At 41.9% G+C, this 13,534-nt stretch overlaps 1 protein-coding gene across 1 annotated transcript in view; it reads left to right on the plus strand.

Moving 5' to 3' along the window:
- The window catches only part of UBE2J1 (ubiquitin conjugating enzyme E2 J1), a 127,229-nt gene that overhangs the window by 54,536 nt on the left and 59,159 nt on the right, over nt 1-13,534 (plus strand). Inside the window, exons 3-5 of the mRNA XM_085611170.1 lie at nt 8,335-8,466; nt 8,611-8,695; nt 9,577-9,682. Coding sequence (XP_085467296.1) covers nt 8,335-8,466; nt 8,611-8,695; nt 9,577-9,682 — 323 coding nt within the window. The remainder of the gene's footprint in view (nt 1-8,334; nt 8,467-8,610; nt 8,696-9,576; nt 9,683-13,534) is intronic.

Here is a 13,534-nt window from a genome sequence, read left to right on the forward strand (position 1 = left end):
TAACATGGAAGAACTTCTCTAAATAAGGCAACTAAGTCACCACTTTCGTGTACACAGACAGCTAGCAGTACCTCTACGAACTACACCAATGGATGTGAAAGTACTGGGAAAACATAAATAATTAAAATTTGGTTTTATACTACATCACATATGCAGGACGTATAACTATTTCGTAACTGTGCTACATTTGTTCTGTTCAACATCTTCCTATAGAACCCTAGGACATCGTTTCTTTTAAATACAAGGAGCAGAGACCTGCAAAACGCTAGTTTTTGATCTCCTTTTCCCCACATCAACGGCAGCTTGCGATGCAATCTATATAGTGATGCTCATTAAAGATGGCCGCCAGATTCCACCATATCTACCACTTAAGCCCTTCTCTAGTTCGGTCACCTACATGAGTGTCTCCGGCAGGCGGTCCGTAGTGTGCGCACCGGGACTCTGTGACATAATACTGCCACACGCGACGTGCGCGCCGCCTCCTGTTTAGAACTTAGCGGCAAGCAAGAAGACACTGAAATCATGAACCAGCGCCTGCAGGAGATCCGCGAGCGGCAGAAGCTGTGCCGCCAGCTTCTGGCTCAGCAGGTGAGGGAGTCTGGCTTTCAGTCTGGAATGAAAGTCGCAGCGCGTTAGCCGCCGCTTAAAGACGTGTGATTTGCACCAAAGTCCAAGCAACGTAACAGGCATATGTCATTGCCATTCTACTGCCCATCATTTGGAGGTGACACCATCATCTGAGGGGCATTACTTTCATTTTGAGCGTATTGCCTTTTCGGAACTCATCTTCATGTTACAATGAAGCAATATCGGCCATAGACTTCTGTTGACTAACCCAGCCTGCAAACCTTTTCCAAGAAAACGTAATCTTCTTTGGGATCAGTTTTCGATCATTCCTGATGTCACCCTCTTTGCGGACTCAAACTGTTGAGAAACAAGCATTAAAAATGTAATTGGTCTCTCCTTTAATTCAGTTAAAGCCATTTGCTTTGCTTTAGAATACCATTAGCAAAGCAAATGGCTTTAGCTTAATTAAAGGCGAGACCTATTGCATTTTCAATGCTTGTTTATTTTGTCATCTGCTGTTCTAACAGCTCTTCCAGTTTATCAGAGTACCCAACAAAGTTGTTCGTTTTGTGGACCCAGCTTATTACTTGTAAGTACTTCTATAGCTTCTGGTCCGTTATCTCTTAGAGTTCATTCATCTAAGGGGTACCCCCTTGTTCACAAGTTGACCCCAGCACTGTATACCTGCATTCTGCATAGGAAGGGCCAGCATGTCTCTACCCCATTCTGTTGTACCGGGGGAATTCCATATAGGTGCCGCACTACTGTAGTATGACAATTTTGTGCTCTCTGAGTTGTGCTCATAGGTTGTAACATCTTTAGCCTTACCTTCTTGTAGTATTTAGTGTCACCAAACTTATACAAGACGTGGGCTGCCTCTCCCCTAACATCTTTTAGCATAGCCCTCAGAAGTATTCCAATCTCCGAGCCTCAGGCTCGTGGAGAATCATTGTACATTTTTTTTTTTTAACTGGAACGTCTAGGCATAGAATTGTATGCGCGGTAGTGTCAAGAACCCCTTGCTGCAAAGCTTTTTCTAGGAAATCCTTGCTCCCTTCTAGGCCCATATAAAGCTGCCGATGATACCATAAAACTTCTCTAACCACTCCTTCTTAAAATCTAGAGGAATTGTATTAAAGAAGAGTGAATATTGATAAGATGACCATTTTTACCACATTAACTCTACCAAAAATAGTCAACGAGCGGTGGGCCCAGCTCTTCAAGGGTTTGCTGTAGTAAAGTTTACCTCGGAAATATTACTCTGGTCTAGTGTCCCTTTCAGACCTAAATATTTCATTGTATTTGTACTCTGGATATCACCCTTTGACACATTCCAGGTCATTATCTCTGTTTTTGATTTGTTAACCCAGTATTCTGCCACTTTTCTGAACTCTGTCAGCTGCTCAATAGTTGGGCGAGAGGCCTGTAAGTATAGATCATGAGGTCAACTACATATAGGGAGACTTTTTTAGCCCACCCATTGCAGGTAAAATGCACAATTCCAGACTGCTGCCTAATCTCACATGCCAAGGGCTCAATATATAAATTGAAAAGGCGTGGAGAGAGTGGACATCCTTGTCGTGTACGTCCAGTTATTTTAAAAAGCGAAGTCAAATAACTGTTTACTAGTATTCTGGTGCTGGGAGCTTGATATATCAGATATACTTTTGCAGAAGTTCTCTCCCAAAAATGCACTGTTTTAGCACTCTTTGCAGGTATTTCCAAATCAAAGGCTGTGGATGCATCTAATGTTAGTACTGCTAGTGGAACCTTAAATGTGGTGGCCAGGTCAGTTCAGCCAATAAGGGCATGCGTTAGTTCATGGAGGAATCTACCCCTTAAGAACCACGTTTGATCCCCATGGATCGGGGTTCCTATTTCCTGATTCAGCTGCCCAATTAGCAACTTAGCAAAGATTTCATAATCGTCATTTAGAAGTGAGAAATGTGGTGGCCACCTAAGCAGTAGGTCACATCAGCACTTGGCTTCGGCCCCCTGGGATGCACAACTAAACGCACTCCAACATGCAGTGAAGACGGGGAGGGTGTGATAATGGCTACATACGGTTTAGAGACCGCTTTTTTGTTGAAAAGGTGAATTGAGCCCCCCATTACAAAATAAAACACGGCATCGTCAGAAGTACAGACGGTTGCTGGTCAAGGGCTGCTCTGGAGCTAAGGCAGGTCCTGACGGCCACTGCAAGGATTTCCCTCTGGGGGAGAAGAGGCTGCGGCAAAACAAGCCCAGAATCAAAATTGCAGTTGAGAAGATCGGACTCAAGCGTTGCGGCAAAGGAAGACTGCTTGCGAGGAAGCGCTGGGCTCAGCACAGAGACCACAGTAATGGTAAGAAAGAAAGGTGGGCTGGAGGACTCTGTGACTAGACCAGATAATTATCAAACTCTGGGCAAGCTGTTTAAAAAAAAAAACGTGTTAGGAGGAATAGATACACGCTGAGGAGCGCCTGTAGGTCTGTAAACAAAGGCCCGATTAGCAAGGAAACTGAGATAAATCTCCCTCTGATATGAGATTCTGCAAATAGATTAACTCACAAAGTGCACTCAGTAAAAGACACTACCCAGAAAAGCCTAGTAAAAGGCCCAGAGCCTGCCTCCTTTCCCTCTGAAAGTCAGACTCCAAGGGCCAGTTGGGCTCTCAGCAGAGAGTAAGAATTACCCCTCTTTAAGAACTTTTTTAAAGTCCTACCTAAGGTCACACCAAGAGTTATAGAGTCTCTGGTAGATGCACTGTCCCCGCTATACAGCCCAGTGATAAGGCAGGGTCTCCAGTTCAGGAATTGGTGATGCTGAAACAAGGTTCCCATAGATACCTTTTGGATCTTTGGAAGGTTAGGATGATGAGAGGACGGCAGTAGGTGAGGAACCATGCCAGCCTGTGGTGGTTGTAGCAGCTGAGCTACAAGAGGTGCAGGAGGGTTCCCCAACAAGTCTGATGGGAAGGGGGGGGGGTCGAAAGTATAACTGATATGGGGAGCACCTCTGTAGAGTCCATGATTATAGCCCTGGCAACAGAAATGAGAAACTGCTTTGCCACTTCAGATACAAACGAGAGGGAATACAAGGGGCTTGAGAGAGCCTAGATGAAACGTTCTTTGCTCTGGCGGCCTGGACGCATGCCGTAAATGAGAACATGAAGAAATTGAGGGATTCGGTAGAGCTAAATAAGTAGGAGATTTGACTTTTGAAATCTGTCAACCAGGAGATGCTAGAAAAACTAGAGAAACTGAATAACCTCAGACATAATAAGCTGAGAGTCCTTAAAGTACCAGAGGGGGCAGAAGGAGAGGATCTCAAGGCGTTTGTTGTAAGTCTCTTAAAAGCGGGCTAGAAATAGAGGATACCCCCAAGAGATTGTGGCGGACATACAAAGGATCCATTGAGATCCTTTCAGGAGGTTTCCTTCCAATGTCAATTAAAGTAAACCCAGGAAGATTTTAGTGATTTTTCTCATGAATACTAGAGTGAATACTATTCAAAGCACTGAAAATGATGACCCTAAAAGCCAACAGGCTGACCTTCCGAAATAAGGTCGGATATATATCCAGGGCAGCTGGGAACAGGCAATGGGAGCTAGGAAAACCAGAAGGATTAGAAGAAGTTAGAAGCAACTGCCCAGCATCTATTTCCAGCTACGGTGACACATGATAACAAGATGTACAATCTGAAATCTCAGAAGGAAGATGATGACTTGGTTGAAAGCATCAAGGCAGGTGGAACCTCAAAAGTGTAAAATAGTTGCCCTGCATAATTCAGAAGCTGCTTAGTCATTCCTCCATTTTTTTTCTTTTTGGATGTATGTCTTTTTTACTTTCTTTTCACCCTTGAAGCCAGGAAAATGTTTTTTCTGTCCTATTTATTTTCCTTTCTTAAAAAAAAAAAAAAAAAAAAAACCTTTCCGGATTCATAGTATTTATGGTGTGTCCTGGGAATGTGCTCATATAGGGACTTAGATTGTCCATAAGGAAGTTAGAGAGGGTTCTTCTAAGGAGGGCTGGGGTGAGAGGTAGGGGGTTAGGAAAGCACATAGGGTGGGGAGCATTCGGGGAGAAAATGATAAAATATAAAATCGTCAACACTCCAGCATGATTCCACCAGTATCTAAAAGCTAATCGTTAAGGAAATGAGTAGGGGCAAGGGCGATAGATCCAGGGCAGGACCAACACAAAATCGCAGTTGGAATGTAAACGGGTTACGCTCTTAAGGAAGGTGAGATTAAATATTGCTGTATTTAACGGAGGTGCAGGCGCAAATTATTGTTCTATGAAAGACCTATCTGAGTAAACAAGAATGCAAGGACATCTTTAAGATGCAACAATGGATTAAACAGATGGTCTGCACAAATCAAACTTTTTACAATAAAGGAGTAGCAGTCCAAATAAAGCCACAAATATATCAATCAAATATAGCATCACCGATAAACAGGGTAGATGGGTAATTACGAACTTGCAAATTCACGATCAAAAGTATACACTAGTGGGATACAATGGGCCAAATATAGATGACGTTGAGACTTTGACAAAAACCTTTTAGGTTTTCCCTCCTTCCATTATAATGGCTAGGGATTTGACATTAAGTTAGATAGATCACCTGGCAGCAGATTGATAACTGCCCCTAAAATGCAAGCCTACATCAAAATCAGTTGGGCCTCTGCAATGTATGGAGAGAAAGGGCCGGATGTGGTGAGGACTATACCTTTCACAATTAAAAAATATGGTCACCACTCGAGGATAGATTTTTTCCGTAATACATCAGAACATAATGGACCATGTCCAGGAAGTTAAGTGTGTTCTGGCGTACCGCTCAGATCATTCTGCAATACTATTACAACTTAAACCTTGTGGTTAGCCCAAAGTGATGGCTGGACCGTGTATCTTTGCCAAAGCTATTTGGTCTGGCTTCAAGGAAGCTAGCACAGGTGAATACAAGCATATGTGTATGCTGTTTCTGTGTGTTATTACATTAAATCCAGGCATATTGGCTTTGCCAGTGTTTATTTTAGTCTGTATGTAATGCATGTTGGCTAGTGAGTTCCAAGAGAGACGTGCTTCGGAGATGTATAAATCCAGCACATTTAGAGACTCATCGGGCTCAAGTATCTGACACCCGCGTCATGAAGCCTGTCCATGGTCTCCCAGTCAACATACATTTTCCTCTCTTGAAGGGGAGTTAAGCATGGAGATTCATTCTACTAGCCTTTGTAAGTGATTAAGGGATGACCTTTGAAAACGTTAGTACTCCGGTGCAGATTATGGGTGAAGGGCAAGAGTGAATGCAGCTCTTCAAAGTGTGGCCATAAAAATGCATCACACTAATTACCTCCTACGTCTGTCCCAAAATGCACACTTGACTTCTCTCCCACCCTTTTTCCTCACCTGTTCTCTTCTCTTTCTTGGAGTGCCTCATATTTGTCGCTTTCCATTTTCCTCAGTGCAACACTTTTCCTGGCTCATTAGTATGAATTTGAATGAACTAAAAGAAATCAGTACATGCAGTAGTAACCAACTTAAAACAAGCATTGGCAAAGCAAATAGGTCTCTCCTTTAGGACCTTTTTGTTTTGCCAGTGCCTTTTTAGTGATGCTGGATAACGTGGAGAGGTGCACCACCGGACTGCCTTTTCCAATGACAACAGACTGATAATTATTTTATGTAAAGAATTCCTTTATTTCAATTACATCAAAAATATGGGCTCCAGCCAACGCGTTTCGTTAAATAGAGATTGAACTTCATCAGGGCTTAAGATAAATAAGGACAGTGGAAATCCAAAATGGGTAATTCTCAAATTTGTGGCGCAACGCAAGATGCGAAGATATTCTGTGGTATCGTGGGTAGGAAAAAGTATTAGCAAAGTCATCGCGGTGCGTCCTGTTTGGGCCTCCCTAATAAAGGCCCGGAATATGAACCTTAAGCGAAAGTCATCAGCGTCTCATCCCTGGATCCGAGGATAGAACCTGTTTAGCATCAGCGAGATACTGTGCAACAAGAAAACCAAAAAATGCCACAAGTGCCATTTTTAAGGTTTATTTTATTTTAGTGTATTTTTAAAACTTTATTGTTTAGGCGGAGGGCAGAATGGTGAAGCTGCACACCAGTGAGAGCAACATTGGGTCTGGGGAGAAGCACTCTAGCTAGAAAGCAACACGGTGTGTTTGGGGGGGGCAAGAAGCACATTAAAGAGCTTTTAACATCACAAGGGAGACAGCACCTGGAGCATTTGGGAGGATATTTGGTGGTAGAGAAGCACAAGAGGAAGGTAGCTGGAGAACTCATGCACTCTCATGGCGTGCCTAAGCAAAAGAAAAGATAGTTCTCTAAAAGTAATCAGTGGAAGGATAGAAGCTAGCCAGTCAGTGCGATGATAAATTGGCTATGCTACCGGGTAGAGACAAACGCAGGATGAACAAGCTAGGACAAGGAAAGCCATTGACCAAGAGGCACTTAAATGAAAGTGACAAAACAGCCTACCAATGGTAAGTAGTGACGAACTGTACACTCCTTTAAGTTCTTGGTAATTCCACAGTATGTTTTTTCAATGAAAAAGCTTGTGCTGTCTGGCAGGTTTGTCTAAAAAAACTGAATACAGCCTCCGTCTCGAGGCTTTTCTCCTTGTAGCTTAGCGCAATTACTACAACAGTAAAATAAATTGCTTCGGCTGCACTGTCATTTGTTAAAACAGTATCCTCTTTCTTATTGAAGTGTATGCCTGATTTCTTTATTCAAGTGTGTATACAGTAGAACCAAATACTTTATATGTGAAAAGTAAGTGGACTAAATGGTAGATTGTTGATAATGACGTCCATTCGGCATGGTCCAGTACAAGAACGTCATACATGGTTGCTGGAAATGCCTGAATCCTGCTATAGCCTGTTCTTGTTCTTATATGTTTTCCTCCTCTTTAAAGTTCAGAAAGAACTAATAAATATTTTTAGACCGTGTGGGGAGTGGGGGGATCCAGAAAGCTATGCTTCACATATTTCCTCCTGCAGTTTGTGTAGATTTATGCGCTTCAGGGGAGTCTCAGCGTCCGCAGCTGTGTGCCTGTAAATCCACAGAAGTCTTAGGTTTGCAAGCTTGCTCTTGCACGCAGGATAATGCATAAATGTGAATTTCCGCATTTAACATTTGTTTTAGGAACTACTGTTGGAAGGCTGCAATATTTTCAGTGGAAGAGAAGCGACACTTCTTAGTATCAAACATACAGTCTACTTAGTTTTTTCTATTTTTAAGCATTCCCAAAGCCCTCGCTCTAGCCAGATATCCATACTGCTTGATATGTCTAGGTTTTAAGTAGGATGTATAGTAGGTGCAGAATTGTCACAGAAACTGATTTTCTCTGTAAAGATTTGATAATTCTAATCTAAAATCGAACTTTTTCCCTATTCCATTTTTGAAAAACAAATACAATCAGATTTTATTGCGTAGTCTTTTTTCTGTCTGGAAAACACTCATTTATTTCAAAGGATTCGATTTAATTAGAGTGCCAACTTATGTCAGGCGACAAGAATCGTTAGTTAATTTTAGACTAACACAGCAATATTTTTTTTCCACCCTGTCTAATTGGAAATTCTTATTGTTTGGCATAAATATCACATCAAAAGAACCCTTGGCAATCGCCATACATCTTACCAGTAGAAGACTGTAGAGAGTTACTCCTTGTGGTTTGGAACCCTCTCTGGTGAATGTAAAGAACATTAAAACCTTTCTGTTAATAACAATGTTAAAATTATATATTTTGTCCTTGTGTTTCAGGACAATCTTTTTGAGTGGCACTTCACTGTTAGGGGACCTCCTGATTCTGATTTCGACGGAGGAGTTTACCATGGGCGTATTGTACTGCCACCAGAGTATCCAATGAAACCTCCCAGCATTATACTGTTAACGGTAAGTCTCTTCTTTTGCATATTAGTATTCCAGATACATTTAAAAAACTGTAAAAATCTCTAAATATTGTTCTACTCTACTGATTTTTTTTTTTTTTTTTTAAGGCCCTTGGTTTATTTTGCTTTTGTCTTGTTTTCTCTGAAGGCAAATGGCAGGTTTGAAGTGGGGAAGAAAATCTGTCTGAGCATCTCTGGCTATCACCCTGAAACCTGGCAGCCGTCATGGAGCAGTGAGTGATTTATTGGTCTTTACTGAAAGCCTGTGTTAAAGGATACTTTCACAGTAGGTAATGCATTGCTCAGAACAGGCAATTTTGCATAGCCAAAGCCACTCCATTAAGACAAGTTATAAGGTGAACAATGTGTGTCAAGGGGAAGCAGTGACTTGGTCATATTACCTTCTGTCACAACCAACATACGGCAATTGCTAAGCAGCACTTTCTTACCCCATGGAGGTGCTTAGCTAGTGGAATCATCTCCCCAAATTGCTTCTCCGAACTATGTTCCAGTAAGAGTTGTTTATGTGGCAGTCTAAGATTCTGAGGACGAGGATGGGTTGGCAGAGCAGGTAGTTAAAGTCTAGGCTTCTAACAAAATGTATAGTTGATTAACCTACTCCGTCTTCCCGCCTCACCCTGTACAGCCACTCCAAATTTGAAAAAAACTTCTTAAAAAAAAAACTTACTTACAGGCCTTTTACCGTGTATGCAACTTTAGTGCCCTGTTCCTTTGTGTTTAGGTGACTGTCATCAGTCCGAGGAACTACTTGGAGGGTGCTTATTGTAAAAACATTGCCAAACATTTTAATAAAAAGCAACACCTTTATTTGGATAGCGATTGACAATTTTATTGCTTGGTTCAGTTTGGCAATATTTTTGCTTTAAGCTGTGAAAGGCAGGGCTTAGATTCTCTGCATCAGCACAGACTCGCTGTTTATTGCAGAGACGAAAGAACTAGTAGATAGTGTTTGCCAAGGATCACAAGGGTTTTAACTCCAAACACTCAACTCCATACTTGCTGCATAAGTTGTAGACTCTTATCAGTTTTGCCAACAAGTGTTTGAGTGAATACATTTTAAAATTGCTTTAACTACTTATTTACCCATTTTTAGTTAGAACTGCACTATTAGCCATCATTGGATTTATGCCAACTAAAGGAGAAGGAGCCATAGGGTCCCTGGACTACACACCGGAAGAAAGAAAATCACTTGCTAAAAAGTAAGATCATCTTTTTCTCTTTATGCTTTCTAGTGCAATGTTCACACAAATATTTACTTTATATTCTTTGCACACAATCATCCTGTCACTGAAGAGGACTCTGGGCTCTGCAACCTTGACCCCTTATCAAATGTTTTTTGACATGTGCAATTTAAGTTTTCTCCTCAGGTCCTTATGTTCTGCTTCTGGATCGTTCATAAATACAGTCCTTTGAATTAGCCAGTCCCCATTGCCAATATAAGAATGATAGTACTATTAACCTCTTCAGTGACCCGCCCTTTCCACGCCCTGTGTTGCATTAGCGGGCGGGGTTCATGACGAGATAGTCTCGTCATGGGCACAGCGCAACCGCGCTCCATGACGAGACTATCTCGTCATGGGCACTGAAGGGGTTAAAGAAAAAATTATTTACTAAATTAATGCATTTAGACTATTCAACTCGTCGTGTGAGTCCACCAGGTACTGAGTACAGTGGACAAGGTTGCATAACGCCCCTAGAGGTACTCTTTAGAAATTCCACCACATGTCTTAGGGGGTCCTTTAGTGAAGTTCTACTATTTTGATAAATGCCATGTACTTCTGAGAAGAACATAAAAAAACTACTACGGTTTCGAGCTCAATCTTTTAGATACCAAAGAGATTTATTTTTGGGGGGATTTATTTCTCCCCAGATTCACCCCATCTCATTTGCAGCCCTTTGGTTTGGTATACCAATTGAAAGACCTTGCTTCCCACCAACCCAAAAACCCTATCTATTGGCTTTGATAGCAACTGGGTAACCTTTAAAGAAGACTACAATTTTGCTTTTCTGAATCTATGAATCCTGAGGTCCGAACAGAATATTTTGTGATGACCTGGACAAGGTATGTCAATGTTGCAAAACCCTAGCCTCATTTAACCCCTTCAGCGCTGCGCGGATTCCCCCGCGGTGCTGAAGGGTTCGAGCGCGGGCGGGGCCATGACGGAACGGTTCCGTCATGAGCACAGCTCAACCGATGCTCATGACGGAATCGTTCCGTCATGAGCATGGAAGGGGTTAAGAGGATTGAGAGAGTTAGAAGTCCTTCTACTATCACACTACTAAGGGCAGACCAGCAAACCTCGTATTCTTCGTTATGAGCATGCCTCGTTCTGTTCCGAAGAGGAATATACCTGGAGTGACCCTGCCATCTGTAAGGAGATCGGAGGCCTAAACGTAAGTGTGGAGCTCTTCACACTTCAGGGGCAAAAAGGTGAAAGGTGCTGGCCTGACCCTGTTTCAAGTTGTTGCAACATGTGGCAAGACATTGGAAAAGGACGTTTTCTCTACCTTAAACCTTGTTAAAAAATGTGGCAACAAAGCATCGGCCATTAGACTTCAATCACCTTTCTCGTCAATGACCCCTTATCCACCTAGGCTTACTCGTTGACCACTAACTCTTAAGCAAAGAGCTAACTTAGTCATTGACATTAAATTTGGAACTCGACGGACATTGATGACATTAGCAAGATGAGTGAATGAAAAGCAAAATGTATTTTCTAAGGAAGTGTATTCCTAATTCACAAAGACAATCATTCAGGATACTAATGCTACGTTTCTCCCTAAGGGACTATGGAAATGGCGGTCTTGGAGGACGGGTAGGTTTCCTAAACACGGAAGGAAGGTGAAAACCGCCTCTTTCTACCCGAGTTACCGCTGAAGCAGCCCATCTTCAATCTGGGGAGGGCTGAGAACAGGGCACATGTATAGTAACGTGTCCCAGCAACAATACCTGTTCACCACAACCTCAACGAAGGTTCGATGGGAATATAGTGCGTCTCTATCCCTGATTCCTTCATATTCTTTCTCATTTCTCTGGTCCTGATGAAGCGCTTAGGGATCCACTAGGGACCAACTCATAGCACAAAACATGTCGACCCTTTCCCACACCTAACACTTTAGTGACACCACCACACGGGTTGAGAGCAGCGGGATCGATTTGCTTTGTTTCCCCTCTCATTCTGCATAATTTGCATCTCCATCCCCGTTATATTTTTAACCTAATCCAGAGGACCCCCGAATAAATTGACTAGGGTACCTACTGGGTTATTTTATCTTTCACCCACTATCACCTCTTGACCCACAGACCCACATGCACAAATGCGGCAACTCCTAGAAGATCTCCGTCAGAGAGCCCTCCAGTAGGGACCGTGAGGGACTGCAGCGCCACCCCCATGAGGAGCATTGCCCAATGATTATGCTGTACACTCGCAAGGGTGTGTGAAGGCATAACAAGTATCCCACAGGAGTACCTTTTCCTTTTTCTGCACACTCACACCTACTTTGGAGACACCTTAAGACATCCACAACCGACCAGGTTGCTGTATGCTCTCCCTCTTTCCCTTCTAGGAACTGATACCAATTACAGTGTTTAAACTAAGGAAATGGCACCTTAATCTGGCATTGGTCATGCCTGTTTGTTTATAGAGTCCTTCTACCCTGCTCAGGATTTGGCATTCCCTGGTTTGCAAAGAGATGTCTTTTATCATATTTAGATAAAACTGAAGATTTCAGAAAATCAGACCTACTGTTTATTTGTATTGGTGAAGCCAGTCAAGGGCAAGCCATTTCTTATATGGAATCATGGATCATGTTATGCTAAAACAAAGCAGGAAGAGAACGTTTGCAGGCTGTGTCAACACTCACTTAAAAGAAGTATAACTGTGACTGCAGCACTACTTAGGATATTCCTCTTCTGGGCAACTTCAAAGCTACATTATGGCAGGCATGCCATTAATTCACTAGGCACTAGTGTTGGAATTGCGGACCAGGAAGGAGCTCAGAGTGGACAAGATTGCCCCTGAAACTGTTTCAATACAGTGTGCTCCTTACCAACTCTATCGTTTTGATATTTACTGTTTGTAATCTAAAGCAGAACCATGTACATTTCTGAAAGCTGCAGTGCAAAAGGATACAAAGTAACTTGTGTTCTTCAGCGCCGGGATCTTTCATTGGTTCACATGTCGTCCTTTTGGCTCCTAGGCAAAGGCTTGTTGCTTGTTTTGTTTAACACTGATAGTGCCTGTATAAAATCTCAATGTTGCCTTTTGGAGAGAAGCTGATCTCTCCCTACCTTGGTGGTGACCATGAGGACACACAGTTAAGTACACAGGCTAATGTATATCTTATTTTTATTAAACATTTTTTTTGGATACATAACAAAACAGTTGTCAAATTGTGATACATCATCCAGGTCATTATACCATGAGGCAGCTACACAGTACAGGAGTACTGTTAGGGGGTCAGGATAATGTTGATCTGTAATAACAGGAAGTTAAGTATATCAAATGTTCCTAGCATGAATTGGAGAAATAATTCAAAATCATGTAAATATATGACCAGCAACTGTAGTCACTGGTAAGTAACATTCCTTTTTGCTTCTGTCAGATTTATCCAAGTAATTGAGACAATATGCCATAAATAAATGCCTTCGTCTCTAGTTACGCTTAAGATTCTTGAAATGAATAGTTAATATGAAAGGAATTTCTTTATTGCTAATAACTTTTACCCAGTTTGACAAATCTGAATGATACATTTCATGTAAAAGTATATACAAGTAAGTTTGAATATTTTTTGCAATTTGGTTTACAATAGTTGTGCTCCCCATTTGAATTTCTAATCACTTGAACATAAAAGTGCAAGAGTGATTCATACAAAATTAGCACCTGAAGGTAGCACCTTGTCCAACATTTTTGATATGGTGTAAATCTGTCCAGCAGTTTTAGAAAAAAACAAAAATCAATTTTTAAAAAGCCAGCTTATTCAAGTTTACACCGTCAACAATTTCAACAATATCTGACAGTTTTTGACTCACGAGTGGAAGTTTGAATGCA

This window comes from Triturus cristatus, chromosome 6, assembly GCF_964204655.1.
Source record: "Triturus cristatus chromosome 6, aTriCri1.1, whole genome shotgun sequence".
NCBI classification, from domain to species: domain Eukaryota; kingdom Metazoa; phylum Chordata; class Amphibia; order Caudata; family Salamandridae; genus Triturus; species Triturus cristatus.